Source organism: Hippoglossus hippoglossus, chromosome 17, assembly GCF_009819705.1.
Source record: "Hippoglossus hippoglossus isolate fHipHip1 chromosome 17, fHipHip1.pri, whole genome shotgun sequence".
Lineage (NCBI taxonomy): Eukaryota > Metazoa > Chordata > Actinopteri > Pleuronectiformes > Pleuronectidae > Hippoglossus > Hippoglossus hippoglossus.
In genome coordinates, this window is record NC_047167.1 from 21080951 (window position 1) to 21095344 (window position 14394).

The 14394-nt window shown below is 38.0% G+C and overlaps 1 protein-coding gene across 6 annotated transcripts in view; it reads left to right on the forward strand.

Annotated features, from left to right (window-relative positions):
• Positions 1–14394, forward strand: part of LOC117778444 — a 31088-nt gene that overhangs the window by 10193 nt on the left and 6501 nt on the right. Inside the window, exons 4-9 of one of the 6 annotated variants that reach the window (XR_004616783.1) lie at positions 7066–7371; positions 7456–7749; positions 8183–8293; positions 8716–8759; positions 8867–8998; positions 9042–9740. Coding sequence is in view for 2 of the 6 variants with exons in the window: in XM_034613994.1 (XP_034469885.1) it covers positions 7066–7371; positions 7456–7749; positions 8183–8293; positions 8716–8759; positions 8867–8911 (800 nt within the window). In the remaining 4 variants the exon portion in view is untranslated. Of the gene's footprint in view, positions 1–511; positions 671–764; positions 809–1010; positions 1129–1381; positions 1673–7065; positions 7372–7455; positions 7750–8182; positions 8294–8715; positions 8760–8866; positions 9741–14250; positions 14295–14394 lie in introns of those variants that run through there. The other 5 variants (XM_034613994.1, XM_034613993.1, XR_004616787.1 and 2 more) reach the window with 5 other exon arrangements.

Sequence of the window (14394 nt, forward strand, 5' to 3'; positions counted from 1 at the left end):
TCAAGACAACATGATCACATGACTCACATTCTGGCTCCCTGTTCATTTCTGCATTGTTTTAAGATTTTATTATTGACTTTACACAACCAGGTTTCTATGTGTCATGCTGGGTGGCATCTTGGTTCAGCTGATATTTGTTTCCTGGTAGTTTTCAGAGCCTGATTGGTGGTTTAGGTTGTCGTGCTTTTGCCGGACAGGCCCCCAAACACCTGAATGACCAGTTGACATTAGACTTTCTACAACAAATTCTCAACTTTACTCTATTTAAAAGAAAAAACTACTTTTATCTCTGTTTTAATTATTGTTTGATTCATTTGTAACACTTTTTAACTTTGGTAAGAAAAGTACTGTACATATTATATTGAAATTATAAATTATATTTTTATGGTAATAATGCAGAGTTTTCACTTGAATTTAGAGCATGTAATTGTTTTTTAAGAAATATTTGTATATGTTAAAGTGATTATGTTCTGAAAATAACTAATATCAGTTGTTCTGTTTTCCATTACAGCCCCTAAACCATGGCGCCATATCATTATCACCATTGTCTCTGTCATTGTCACAGTCACTGTGGTTTTGGTGATATTTGCCATAGCAGCTTTTGTTCGGCATCGAAAAAACGGAAAACGTACGTCAGAGTAAAAATTCAAACACACAAACACCAAAATCAGTGGCTGCAGTGATGTAAATGTAATTCAGTAGAAAACAGTCTAAATTAATTTGTGATTTAAAGCCAATGAACATTCTTTGTCACCTTCTTGCAGATGAAACGAAGGAAATGAAAAATACAGTGTACGAAACTGTTCAGGTAAAGTTACGTCATCTTTTCTAACATCTGTCTTCCAAGAACAAGATTTTATGGTTTTGAGCAAAGGAAATGGACAAAAAATAAATAGATATATAAATAAAATAAAAGCCACAGCTGTAATTCATCTGTCGACAGGTGGTGTAGTTACTGTACATGACCTTTGACCCTTTGCTGATCCTGGTCCTGTTGCTTGCTCCTGCAGCACTACGTGTGCCTCGCTGCTCGTGCTGCTTGCTTGTGCTCGAACAAAACACTTTGCTGCGGATCAGAGGCGAATTTCCAGCTGCACCGTGCTGCATTCATCCAAACATCCCTCTGAGGTCTGTAGCCTGTGTCTGAGCTGTGCTTGTGTGCTGACTCTTCTCAATGTGTCTCCCACTAAACTGCCACCGGCCCAAATCACATCACTGCATTAGAAGAGTCATATAGATTCTTAGTGAGATTACTTAACTTGTTGCCGCAGTACGATCACACCACTGAAAATAGTGATATATAATCTGTGATTTAGAAAAAGGAAACTTCGGAGCCACCACCTCGGTAGCAAAAAAAGTTTATTTGACTTTATCTCTCCAGGTCAAAAGCGTGAACCCACTTGTGGATCAGAATCCAACCGATGATGCTGCAGCTCCTTCTCCATCCTCCATCTACAGCGTGATCGAACTTGGGTCCATGAAATCCACTGAGGCCGGAGACACGACTCAGCCTGAGAGCCTGTATGCTCAGGTGGACAAGTCGGCCCTGGCCTGAAGAAAATCTGAAATTGTCTTCCACATTCTGCCTTTTGGACAATTTCCAGTATTATTGTTGCCGTGAGTCATGTTATATTTTCCCTGGGAAGTTTTTTTTTTTTTTTCATCCAGAACCAGAACCAGGAGCATCTGGAACAGCTCCGCCCACTTTAAAACTGTTATTGTAATATATTTCATGTCTTATTGAAAAAGATTCCTGATGAGTGTTTGACGTTTGACATTTTGGATGAATTCCGAAGTGATTTTGCTGCTACATTATTTTTGATGAAAAAAAAAGTTCTTACTTCACCCAAGTGTTATGCTTCCTTTAAAAAAATACTAATATGATGACGAGGAAGGTTTAACAGCCAACAACCAGGAATGATTCCAAACAGCAGACATTTCCTGTCGGCTTTCTGTCTTGTTTGTATAAAAACCTTCCTTTTACACTACTCATGCACAACAGTGTTTATTCAACTCCTATAGAGTCAAATACAAAACTTCCAAGTGTTTATATAGGTCCAACCTGTAGGGAGTTAAAACTACACTTTTGAAAGTGTTAAAGAATTAACACTCAGACAGAGTTCCAGCAACTCTCTCTATAGTTGAAATTTAACACCGGTCAACACTGGCCAGTGTTAAATTGAAGCAACACTATTGTGCAGTGTCCAAAGTTAACACCACAAGTATGATTTTTTTTAACACTAGAGTTAAAGTCATATTAACACTATTGAGGATGTAAAATGTAACTCAATATTTAACTCTTTATAGAGTTGATTCATATTTTAAAAACACTGTAGGGAGTCGATTTATAATCCCCAATCCCACTTACTGTGTGATATTATTCCTTTAAAAACTATAACTATTGTAACTGACAGATTGATTTATTTGTGTTGGGTTTATTTTGTAATTTATGTTCAAGTATGTATCCTGTTATTTAAATTAGTAATTTGTTGTCCTTTTAAACGTAGCGACTGACGCCAGGGGCTGTTACAACTATATACAAGAAAGAAAGAAAGAATCAGCAATTCAAAGAAGTTTGCAGTTAACATGAAACTGTATTTGTGTAAGCACACCACATAACACAGCATTGGCTTTACATCTTTTCCCATCAGCCCTCAAAAGCAAAGTTCACACAATATGGCAATGTGGCAATATGTATGTTTTTTCCTCCATCTCATTAGAAAACTGTTTGTCATAGGGTCTGTAATAGATTAAATCCTCCAAAGAAATTACAGAAAATGAATCAGTTCTCTCCTCAACACAGTATGCATTAAAGTGGTCATCAAAATAAAGTGTGTCAACTTTGCAAGTCAAAAACGAAGCTTGATCTTCATTTATAATGATATTGTTGATCTTTCCAAAAACAGAAATTTCTGTATCGGTTCTAATCAAAACAAACATTCCAATGTGATACTCAGTTCCATAGTTCTTCACCCAGTTAGTAGTTGACATGTCACAGTGTGCATTTACATTAAACACTGCACTTAAAGTCTCACCACCCTCCAAGCTGTCAATCATTTCCTTCCGCACTAGACCAAACTCAAACCTCTGAAAATGGAAATTCTCCCAGTGATAAGCTACTTGTCTCTGGTGTTGTCTTTCCAAGGTTTTTGTGATATTTTTGAAATTCTTAACTGATCTTTTGGAAAAAATTATGTTTGGCCTCAAATCTCATGCACCATACGTGGAGGAGTGGACCTATTTTTCGAATACACCTTGGATAATGTATCATAAAGTGATGCTTTGGAATAAACTACCATTGCTTTGACAGTGCTCTCAGCAACACCTGATGCTTGTAACTTCGCTACAACAGAACCACACATTCTGGTTACTGGAGTGTCAGTACAGACTGCCTGAGTACTTGATGGCTCATCCCTTTCTCTTTGAGTGTCCACATTGTCCATAGTATTTGTCGAACCAGTGTCCCTGTGCAAACGGATGAGGTGTTTCTTTAACCCTGAATAAGTGCAAAATGATAAGGAACATTCCGGCTCACCACATTTCAAACGTAATGTCTTTCCCGGATACAAACCATGGTGACATTTCAAATGCTGACATAGCAATGCAGAACTTTTGTGGTGTCCCTTACAAATAAAACAAATGAGCATTTTTAAATCCAACGATGTGTGTCACTTCAAATGTCAGTGTGCAGGAACCTTGCTCTGAGCTCTTTGACTCTGGGACATTCCTTGGCACTTCCCACGTTTATGTTGAACACCGTGGTTTGGATGAACGTGTAGAAGCTGTTGAGTAGTTAACACTGAAGATGAAGTGTGCTTTGAAGAGTTCATCGAAGGCAGCCAGGGATGTTTGGGCATTGCAAGGGATGGCCTTGTGGTCAACGATGACAGAACCGTTGGATGTTGTTCTTCTGTTCACCAACGCACAGCAGGAAGGGCTGTCCTGGTTCCAAACGTGCAAGGAAGGTCTCAACACTGGTTCCAACCTGCAAAAACGTAGAGATATAGAGCACTATGAGAAAGCACTCAAATAAAAGTGGTGTCAGTGTTATAACAATTGCATAAAAAAAAAAATAATAATAATGCCTACCCTCAGATATCTCACAACATGATTGACAGCGTGATATGAGCTAATCTTAGCATTCTTCTTGTGGCCTTTTGAGGTTGGGGGAAGTAGGTAAACCAACAGCAGAATGCTTGACAGGTCACTGTCCCAACCTTGGTGCAAAGTACATGAAAATATAACATTGTCAGAATAATTTACAAATGAAAATACACTTAAATCATGATTATGCAACAGATTTGATTTAAAGGTCTCAGAAGCTTTTAAAGAGGAAACACTTACCCAACTCATTTGAATTTTGTTGTGCAGACAAGAGGTCTTCAACATGCTCATTAGAATTCTGGTTCTTGCAGTCTGCCAAGATCCTTGGTTGGAAGAAAGTGGGCCATTTTGCCAAAAATCTCCCAGAAGCCTCCTCTCCAAACATCATGGTGAAGTCTTGGTCAATCTACAGAAGAAACACTTTGACTCCTTGCAACCCCTCCCATACATAAGACCATCCACTAGAGAACTTGCAATATTTGAAAGCTTGGGCAACTGAACCTGTATATCTAGAGCAATTGTTTACAAATAAGTTATTCAAAATTAGGCATTTCTTTCTTACCAAGCCAGGACGTGCAGCTCATTATACTAGCGCATGCGGCTAACGCTAGCAGCTAACAATACCAACATGTGCGGCTAAGGATACAAGCACATACAGCAAACTATACAAGCGGCTAATGTAGACACAGTGCATTACATGAGTTGACGGTGAGCTGGTTAAGTGACAGCTTACCTGCTGGTTAGTTAGCAGCACAGTTAGTTAGGTTACCCAAACAGCACACCTGCTGCCAGCTAACAGCAGTTGTATAGTACCAGCTAGATAATTTAGCATTTAGCGACCTTCAGAAATAAAAACAAGCACTAGGCTCTCTCTCTCTCTCCCGCTGCTCATTTGATTAGAAGCTCAGAGTGACCACCTCAGAGGACTTTCAAATTGTTCTTTACATTGGTTTGGATTTGGTTTATTATTTATTTTATGTTTGTTTTCATCAGCATTTAACACTTGTGACATGGTTTAATGATCTTTTTATTGTTGGACAGGTGCTGTGGGGCTGAGGCGGCGACCCAATCCCTGGTGGTTGCGTTTTCTTCACGACCCGTTCTGTTGGTTTGCAGTGTCACGGGTGGTTAGTTTATTCATCCTTCCCTTTTTCATTTGGTTTTTGTCTCCGTGGTCAGTCCCAGCCCGGTGCTCTTCTCTTGTCTCAGTGTTTAACTTCATGTGATGGTTTGTTTCTGGTGATTGTTGTTTCATTTAGCTTTTTGTTGAATTATTCATTTATTAAGTTCAATAAAAGTTGTGTCTTTTCTACAAGTAAAGCCGTCTCTTGCCTCGTGACATCAACGAACCTGTGCTGTTGCTGTTGCACCTTTCCTGGAGGTGAAAGTCGCCAGGTGGCGCTGTTGCAATACCTCATTTCCCCGCTTCCCTCACGCGACACATGGAAAACAAACCAAGATGTTCCACACAATCCACCAAGCAGTCTGTCCTGGTGCTGAAACATCTCCCCTGAAACCAGCAGTCAGTTCCTCACATTATCAAAACTTGAACAAGATCAAAGTGTTTACTGACAGACCTCGATATGTTCTCTTGTTAGGAGACAATCATTGTTATTCATCTATTGTCATGTTTTGGTTCATGTGGATGACACTCTATTAGGCCACGCCCACAGAGTTTACACCTCCTCACTGCAGATTTGACTAAACATATTCATAAACCTGAGGTATTTCCGTGAGTCAGTTTGAAAACACTGAGACGTGTGGATGAGAGACGAGCACCCTGACTGCTGCTGGGCTGATTGAGGTCTAAACTCTGATCCACTTCCTCGTACGGCACATTTGACAGAATGCATCCCATCATTCTTCTCTTTGTCATTTCTCTGCTTCACACATATGAAGCCCGAGGTAAACACTACATTTTTATCACATTTCTTCTTCAAATATAGTTTTATTGCTCTGTTCTTGTTGCACTATGTGACTGTTTCAGCAATGTACCTTGTTTAGAATTGTGTTGTTGTTGTTAATAATTGTTTATTTAAATATTCTATAAATATTAAAATGATAACTATATTCAAATTATTACTTGTTGATTGACGATTCACTCAGTAAAACTTCCTTCCATATATCTGTGGTGTTTCAAGTTGAGTTCTACGCTTGAATTTCGTTATAAAATATATAATGAGTGATAACAGACGTGGAGAAACTTTTTTAAAAGCTTGTAAAACCAACAAAACTGAATATTAATGTAATGTCCTGTGGCAGCGACTCAGAGAACAGAACAGATTGATGAGGAAACTTTACCTTTTATCGACAAAGCTAGATATTAAAACAGGGCTCAGTGACAGAAAGGGAAACGAGAGTGATGCTTCCTGTTACAGGTCAGTGTCTGTCTGTCTGTCTGTCTGTGTCTCTATTTCTGTACATCCACTGGACATTTTCCGTGTGGGAAATGAGTTGTTGAAGAACATCTACCGTTGCAGAGTCTCTTCCTCTTTCAGAAATAAGTTCAAAGAGAAAAACAATACAAATGAAATAGATTTGTAGACACTAGAATGTCAATTTACCTCCGAGGTCCAGAAGTTCTTAAATTCAGTCAAGCTGCACTAAAGTAATCAGAAGTCTCAGTCCCCCTCAATATGCCTGATTTCATTCTCTGGGAAATCATGGAAAATATAAAAAACAGCCCCGTCTCACAAAATAAATCCTGAATCTTCCTGAAATGTAACTTTCTTGGCCCATGTCCCATCCTTCCACCAAGTCTTGTGGAAATCCAGTTTCTAAGTAAACCTGCTGATCATTAAACCAACCAACCAACAGACAGGGGCAAACACAACCTGCTGGGCCGAGGTAGTTTTGTATCATGAGTCTCTGTTTAATGAGTAGAAGTAAAAATGGACAAAAACTACAGTTTAAATCAAAGTCTTTTCTTTCTAATAAAGTGATGCTGTGTTGTTTCTACAGGCTCCGACACTGTGACTCCTGTATTTGTGCAGAAGGGGAAGGATCTGCTTCTCAACGTCACGGCTCCTGTTAAAATAGTTAAACGGAGTGATTTTAGATGGAGATTTAATGATTCAAACATATTTAGATTATTTGATGATAACGAAACAAACACAATTGGCCCCTATCATGGAAGAATCGAGATTTTTCTTCAAAATCACTCTTTGCTTTTGAAGAATGTGCAACAAGACGACAGTGGACGTTACACTGCAGGTGTTTTCGGGATCAAAAACACTTATGTGGGTAAATACAGCGTCACAGTTCAAGGTAGGTTTCTTCAGATTTTAAATATCGACACACAGTAGCTGCCCAACTTCTCAACCCATTAATGCCTGTGTCCCTCCCCCTCAGATCCAGTGTCTCCGGTTAATGGGACAGTGGACTTACTCTCCAATAGCTCCGACTCCTGTAACTTCACAGTGACCTGCAGCACACAGGACTCCCATCGCATCAACAGCACTTTTAGATGTGACAACAACACCTGCAGCCAGGAGGAGGGAGGAGAGAGGTCCAAGGTCACGACCTCCGGCACCTCCCTCCGTGTCTACCTGTCGAAAGGCTTCTCAGTTATCTGTAACCATAGCAACCAGGTCAGCTCGGACGAGCACACAACAATGATTAGGGACTTTTGTTTCTTAAATCCTGGTAAGTGACCGACAACACAAGCAGCTGATAACTTTGTTTTATAGAAGGTTGTGTTCCAACTTAAGTTCATTTTGAAATATTAAATCTTTCCCGACATTTAAAGACTAGATAAAGACTTTCTCCTTCAATTGGTTCAAAATGCTGCTGCTTGGATTATATCTACGACAACTTCTCAAATTACTTTATTTAAAAGAAAAAACTACTTTTATCTTTGTTTTAATTATTTTTAAATTCCTTTGTAACACTTTTAACTTTGGTAAGAAAAGTACTGTACATATTATATGTAAATTATAAATTATATTTTCATGGTAATAATGCAGAGTTGTCAGTTGAATTTAGAGCATGTAATTTATTTTTTAAGAAATATTTTTACGTGTCAAAGTGAATAAGTTCTGAAAATAACTAAAATCTGTTTTTCTTTTTTCCATTACAGCCCCTGAACCACCGGGCGCTTTCATCGCCTTTGTCTCTGTCACTGTCATTAAGGTTTTGGTGATAATTGCCATAACAGCAGCTTTTGTTGGATATCGAATAAAAGGAAAACGTACGTTAGAGTAAAAATTCAACTCTGCAAATATTGTAAATGGGAATTCAGCATTTTCACTGTGTCCTTCACTTTATTCACTGATCCACCACCTTTAGGGTCATTGACAATATCTGAGATCCTTTCCCAGTTTACAGTACGGATGGGAATCCACTTCTTCATTATTTTATTATATAGATAATATCATGATGAATGTCTGTGTGTGTAGGTTTTATTTGATTGTATCTGTCTATCAACAGAATTTTAGAAAAGCAATGCTGTGTTTATATAAAACCACTAGGGTTCACCAAAATCACAAAAATGACAAAACACACGAAAACCAAAATCAGTGGGTGCAGTGATGTAAATGTGATTCAGTAGAAAACAGTCTAAATTAATTTGTGATTTAAAGCCAATGAACATTCTTTGTGACCTTCTTGCAGATGAAAGTGTGGACACGGAAAATACAGTGTACGAAGATGTTCAGGTAAAGTTACGTGATCTTTTCTAACATCTGTCTAAGTGAGATTACTTTACTTGTTGCCACAATACGTTGAACTGTGTACTAACTTCTATTTGACTTTATCTCTCCAGGTCAAAAGCGTGAACACCACTTCTGGATCAGAATCCAACCGATGATGCTGCAGCTCCTTCTCCGTCCTCCATCTACAGCTTGATCGAAGCAGGTCCATGAAATCCACTGAGGCCGGAGACACGACTCAGCCTGAGAGCCTGTATGCTCAGGTGGACAAGTCGGCCCTGGCCTGAAGAAAATCTGAAATTGTCTTCCACATTCTGCCTTTTGGACAATTTCCAGTATTATTGTTGCTGTGCGTCATGTTATATTTTCCCTGGGAAGTTTTGGGATTTTTTTTCATCCAGAACCAGAACCAGGAGCATCTGGAACAGCTCCGCCCACTTTAAAACTGTTATTGTAATATATTTCATATCTTATTGAAAAAGATACCTGATGAATGTTAATATGAATTGTAAATATAATATTTCTCGTACAGATGTGTACTTATTCTTTCTAAAGACCTGGTTCAACTCATTTATGTGTTGCAGCTTAAGCAGATTTTCAATGTGGGAAATTACTGAATAAAGATATTTTTTAAATGAAAATGTTTGTAATGGTTCTTTGAATTGTTCCTTTAAGTTAATCTCAATCGAGTCTTGTGTAATTAGATTTTTTAATTTTATAAAAAAAGATTTTAATATTACTTTATTTTACATTGTATTAATTTGACCAAATTTCCATGAAAAACTCAATAAAAACCTAAAATGATTTTGGCTGCTACATTATTTCTGATGAGTGTCCAGTGTTGGTGCACGTACAATAAAGTTCTTACTTCACCCAAGTGTTTTAAAAAAAATATTGGGAATTATAAATGTTTTAGTTAAATCAACATCGTGAAATTTACAAAACATACGTAAAAAATACTAATATGATGACGAGGAATGTTTAACAGCCAAAAAAACCCATTTTATCACAGTTCATCTTTTTCTATCTATCTGTAACAGCCACCATGCAGCCTGCGTGTGTGTAGATAAATATTAATGTTGGTTTGAAATGTTCTTAAATTATCCAGGTTTGTAGTTTTATTTTTATACAGTTAAAATATATTTTGTATAGTGTGTCTGCTGTATTTTACTATATTCTGTTTTGGGCACTGTTTGCGGCTTGTTGTTTGCGACAGTTGAGGATGCCGTAATGCAGTTCATTGCACATGCGCGTTGTTGTTATTTAGCGTGTGAACATCGTAGAGAGTGCAAAGTCTGAGGAGTGGATTGAAATAAGTTTTTGACCGTGAAAACGTGACATTGTGACAGGTTGAAAAGACAGCATCGCCAATTCGGTAAAGGATCGATATAAGATCTGTCTGTAAATTGTGCTGGAACTGGAAAATAAACCCTTTTCAAGATTTACCTGCCTCCTGGAAGTGTGTCGACATTGGGTTTTCACAACAAGGCAAGGTATATATGTTGGACACGAGTCTGACATAATATAAGTGGCCTTTGGTAAAGTGGAACGAAGTAAAACAGCACTGTGCCTGCGTGCTGGTTGCTAGGCGACGTCGTGCTAACCCCATGTTTAAGGAAGCGGCCGAGGTTTGTTTCTGGTGATTGTTGTTTCATTTTGCTTTTTGTTCAATTATTCATTTATTAAGTTAAATAAAAGTTCTACAATTAAAGCCGTCTCTTGCCTCGTGATATCAACGAACCTGTGCTGTTGCACACAAAAGGGTTTAGTCATTTCCTGGAGGTGATGCGACACATGGAAAACAAACCACGATGTTCCACACAATCCACCAAGCAGTCTGTCCTGGTGCTGAAACATCTCCCCTGAAACCAGCAGTCAGTTCCTCACATTATCAAAACTTGAACAAGATCAAAGTGTTTACTGACAGACCTCGATATGTTCTCTTGTTAGGAGACAATCATTGTTATTCATCTATTGTCATGTTTTGGTTCATGTGGATGACACTCTATTAGGCCACGCCCACAGACACCCTGACTGCTGCTGGGCTGATTGAGGTCTAAACTCTGATCCACTTCCTCGTACGGCACATTTGACAGAATGCATCCCATCATTCTTCTCTTTGTCATTTCTCTGCTTCACGCATATGAAGCCCGAGGTAAACACGACATTTTGATCACATTTCTTCTTCAAATATAGTTTTATTGCTCTGTTCTTGTTGCACTTTGTGACTGTTTCAGCAATGTACCTTGTTTCGAATTGTGTTGTTGTTGTTAATAATTGTTTATTTCATTATTCTATAAATATTAAAATGATAACTATATTCAAATTATGACTTGTTGATTGCCGATTCACTCAGTAAAACTTCCTTCCATGTATCTGTGGTTTTTCAAGTTAAGTTGTGTCCTTGAATTTGATTTACAATATATAATGAGTTATAACAGACGTGGAGAAACTTTTTTAAAAGCTTGTAAAACCAACAAAACTGAATATTAATGTAATGTCCTGTGGCAGCGACTCAGAGAACAGAACAGATTGATGAGGAAACTTTACCTTTTATCGACAAAGCTAGATATTAAAACAGGGCTCGGTGACAGGAAGAGAACGTAGAGTGATGCTTCCTGTTACATGTCAGTGTCTGTCTGTCTGTCTGTCTGTCTGTCTGTCTGCCCATATTAGGATGAAAATATTTCAGAAGACGCATGTATTAGAGTTTCAATACTATTTTTTGTTATAATTTCTTTTCTTGAGGAGTAAGAGTTGAATATACACGTTTAAGATCTTATCACATCCACCTGTTCCTTTGAAAACTGTTGTTTAAAACACTGCAGAGAGGAAAAGTGGAATCATGTTATTATCATTTGATTTCCTGAGAAAGAAATATGTATAGTAAGAAGGACCCTTGGAGAGAGAGCATATCTCTGCCAACAGTGACGCCGTATCTCACCATGTTAAAGAACGTGAAAGAAAATTCTCGCTTCCACCGAATCCACGTCAAAATTCAAAGAAAATCAGTTTAGTGGCTTTTAAACAATCCTGCTGACGGGCAAGGCAGGGCACTTTTATTAACAATTTACAAGCCAAATAAAAAAATGAAAAGAGTAGAATAAAAGAAATAAAATAGGAAATCTGTATGAAAACATAGAAATAAGTTCAAAGATAAAAACAATGCAAATAAAATAGATTTGTAGACACTAGAATGTCAATTTACCACCTAGGTCCAGAAGCTCTTAAATTCAGTCAAGCTGCACTAAAGTAATCAGAAGTCTCAGTCCCCTTCAATATGCCTGATTTCATTCTCTGGGAAATCATGGAAAATATAAAAAACACAAAATAAATCCTGAATCTTCCTGAAATGTAACTTTCTCGGCCCATGTCCCATCCTTCCACCAAGTCTTGTGGAAATCCAGTTTCCAAGTAAACCTGCTGATCATTAAATCAACCAACCAACAGACAGGGGCAAACACAACCTGCTGGGCCGAGGTAGTTTTGTCTCATGAGTCTCTGTTTAATGAGTAGAAGTAAAAATGGACAAAAAACTACAGTTTAAATCAAAGTCTTTTCTTTCTAATAAAGTGATGCTGTGTTGTTTCTACAGGCTCCGACACTGTGACTCCTGTATTTGTGCAGAAGGGGAAGGATCTGCTTCTCAACGTCACGGCTCCTGTTAAATTAGTTGAACGGAGTGAATTTAAATGGAGATTTAATGATTCAAACATAATAAGATTATTTGATGATAACGACACAAACACAATTGGCCCCTATCATGGAAGGGTCGAGATCTTTCTCCAAAATCACTCTTTGCTTTTGAAGAATGTGCAACAAGCCGACAGTGGACGTTACACTGCAGCCGTTTTCGGGAATGAGATCAATTATGTGGGTAAATACAGCGTCACAGTTCAAGGTAGGTTTCTTCAGATTTTAAATATCGACACACAGTAGCTGCCCAACTTCTAAACCCATTAATGCCTGTGTCCCTCCCCCTCAGATCCAGTGTCTCCAGTTAATGGGACAGTGGACTTACTCTCCTCGAGCTCCGACTCCTGTAACCTCACAGTGACCTGCAGCACACAGGACTCCCATCACATCATCAGTACTTTTAGATGTGACAACAACACCTGCAGCCAGGAGGAGGGAGGAGAGAGGTCCAAGGTCACGACCTCAGGCACCTCCCTCCGTGTCCACCTGTCCAAAGGCTTCTCAGTTATCTGTAACCATAGCAACCAGGTCAGCTCGGACGAGCACACAACAATGATTAGGGACTTTTGTTTCTCAAATCCTGGTAAGTGACCGACAACACAAGCAGCTGATAACTTTGTTTTATAGAAGGTTGTGTTCCAACTTAAGTTCATTTTGAAATATTAAATCTTTCCCAACTTTTAAAGACTAGATAAAGACTTTCTCCTTCAGTTGGTTCAAAATGCTGCTGCTTGGATTATAACTGGCTCAAGACAACATGATCATATGACTCACATTCTGGCTCCCTGTTCATTTCTGCATTGTTTTAAGATTTTATTATTGACTTCACACAACCAGGTTTCTATGTATCATGCTGGGTGGCATCTTGGTTCAGCTGATATTTGTTTCCTGGTAGTTTTCAGAGCCTGATTGGTGGTTTAGGTTGTCGTGCTTTTACCGGACAGGCCCCCAAACACCTGAATGACCAGTTGACATTAGACTTTCTACAACAAATTCTCAACTTTACTCTATTTAAAAGAAAAATCTACTTTATCTCTGTTTTAATTATTGTTTAATTCATTTGTAACCCTTTTTAACTTTGGTAAGAAAAGTATTATACATATTATATTTAAATAATATTTTTATGGTAATAATGCAGAGTTGTCAGTTGAATTTAGAGCATGCAATTTATTTTGTAAGAAATGTTTTTATGTGTTAAAGTGAATAAATTCTGAAAATAACTAATATCAGTTTTTCTGTTTCCATTACAGCCCCTGAACCACTGAGCGCTATCTTTATCGCCATTGTCACTGTCACTGTCATTGTCACTGTCATTAAGGTTTTGGTGATAATTGCCATAACAGCAGCTTGTGTTCGACATCGAAAAAAAAAGGAAAACGTACGTCAGAGTCAAAATTCAACTTTACAAATCAGTGTAAATGGAAATTCAGCATTTTCACTGTGTCCTTCACTTTATTCACTGATCCACCACCTTTAGGGTCATTGACAATATCTGAGATCCTTTCCCAGTTTACAGTACGGATGGGAATCCACTTCTTCGTTATTTTATTATATAGATAATATCAAGATGAATGTCTGTGTATGTAGGTTTTATTTTATTGTATCTTTCTATCAACAGAATTTTAGAAAAGCTATGCTGTGTTTATATAAAACCTCTAGAGGTCACCAAAATCACCAAAATGACAAAACACACGAACACCAACATTAGTGGGTGCAGTGATGTAAATGTAATTCATTACAAAACAGTCTAAATTAATTTGTGAGTTAAAGCCAATGGACATTCTTTGTGACCTTCTTGCAGATGAAAGTGTGGACATGAAAAAAACAGTGTACGAAGATGTTCAGGTAAAGTTACGTCATCTTTTCCAACATCTGTCTTAGTGAGATTACTTTACTTGTTGCCACAGTACGATCACACCACTGAAAATAGTGATATATATAATCT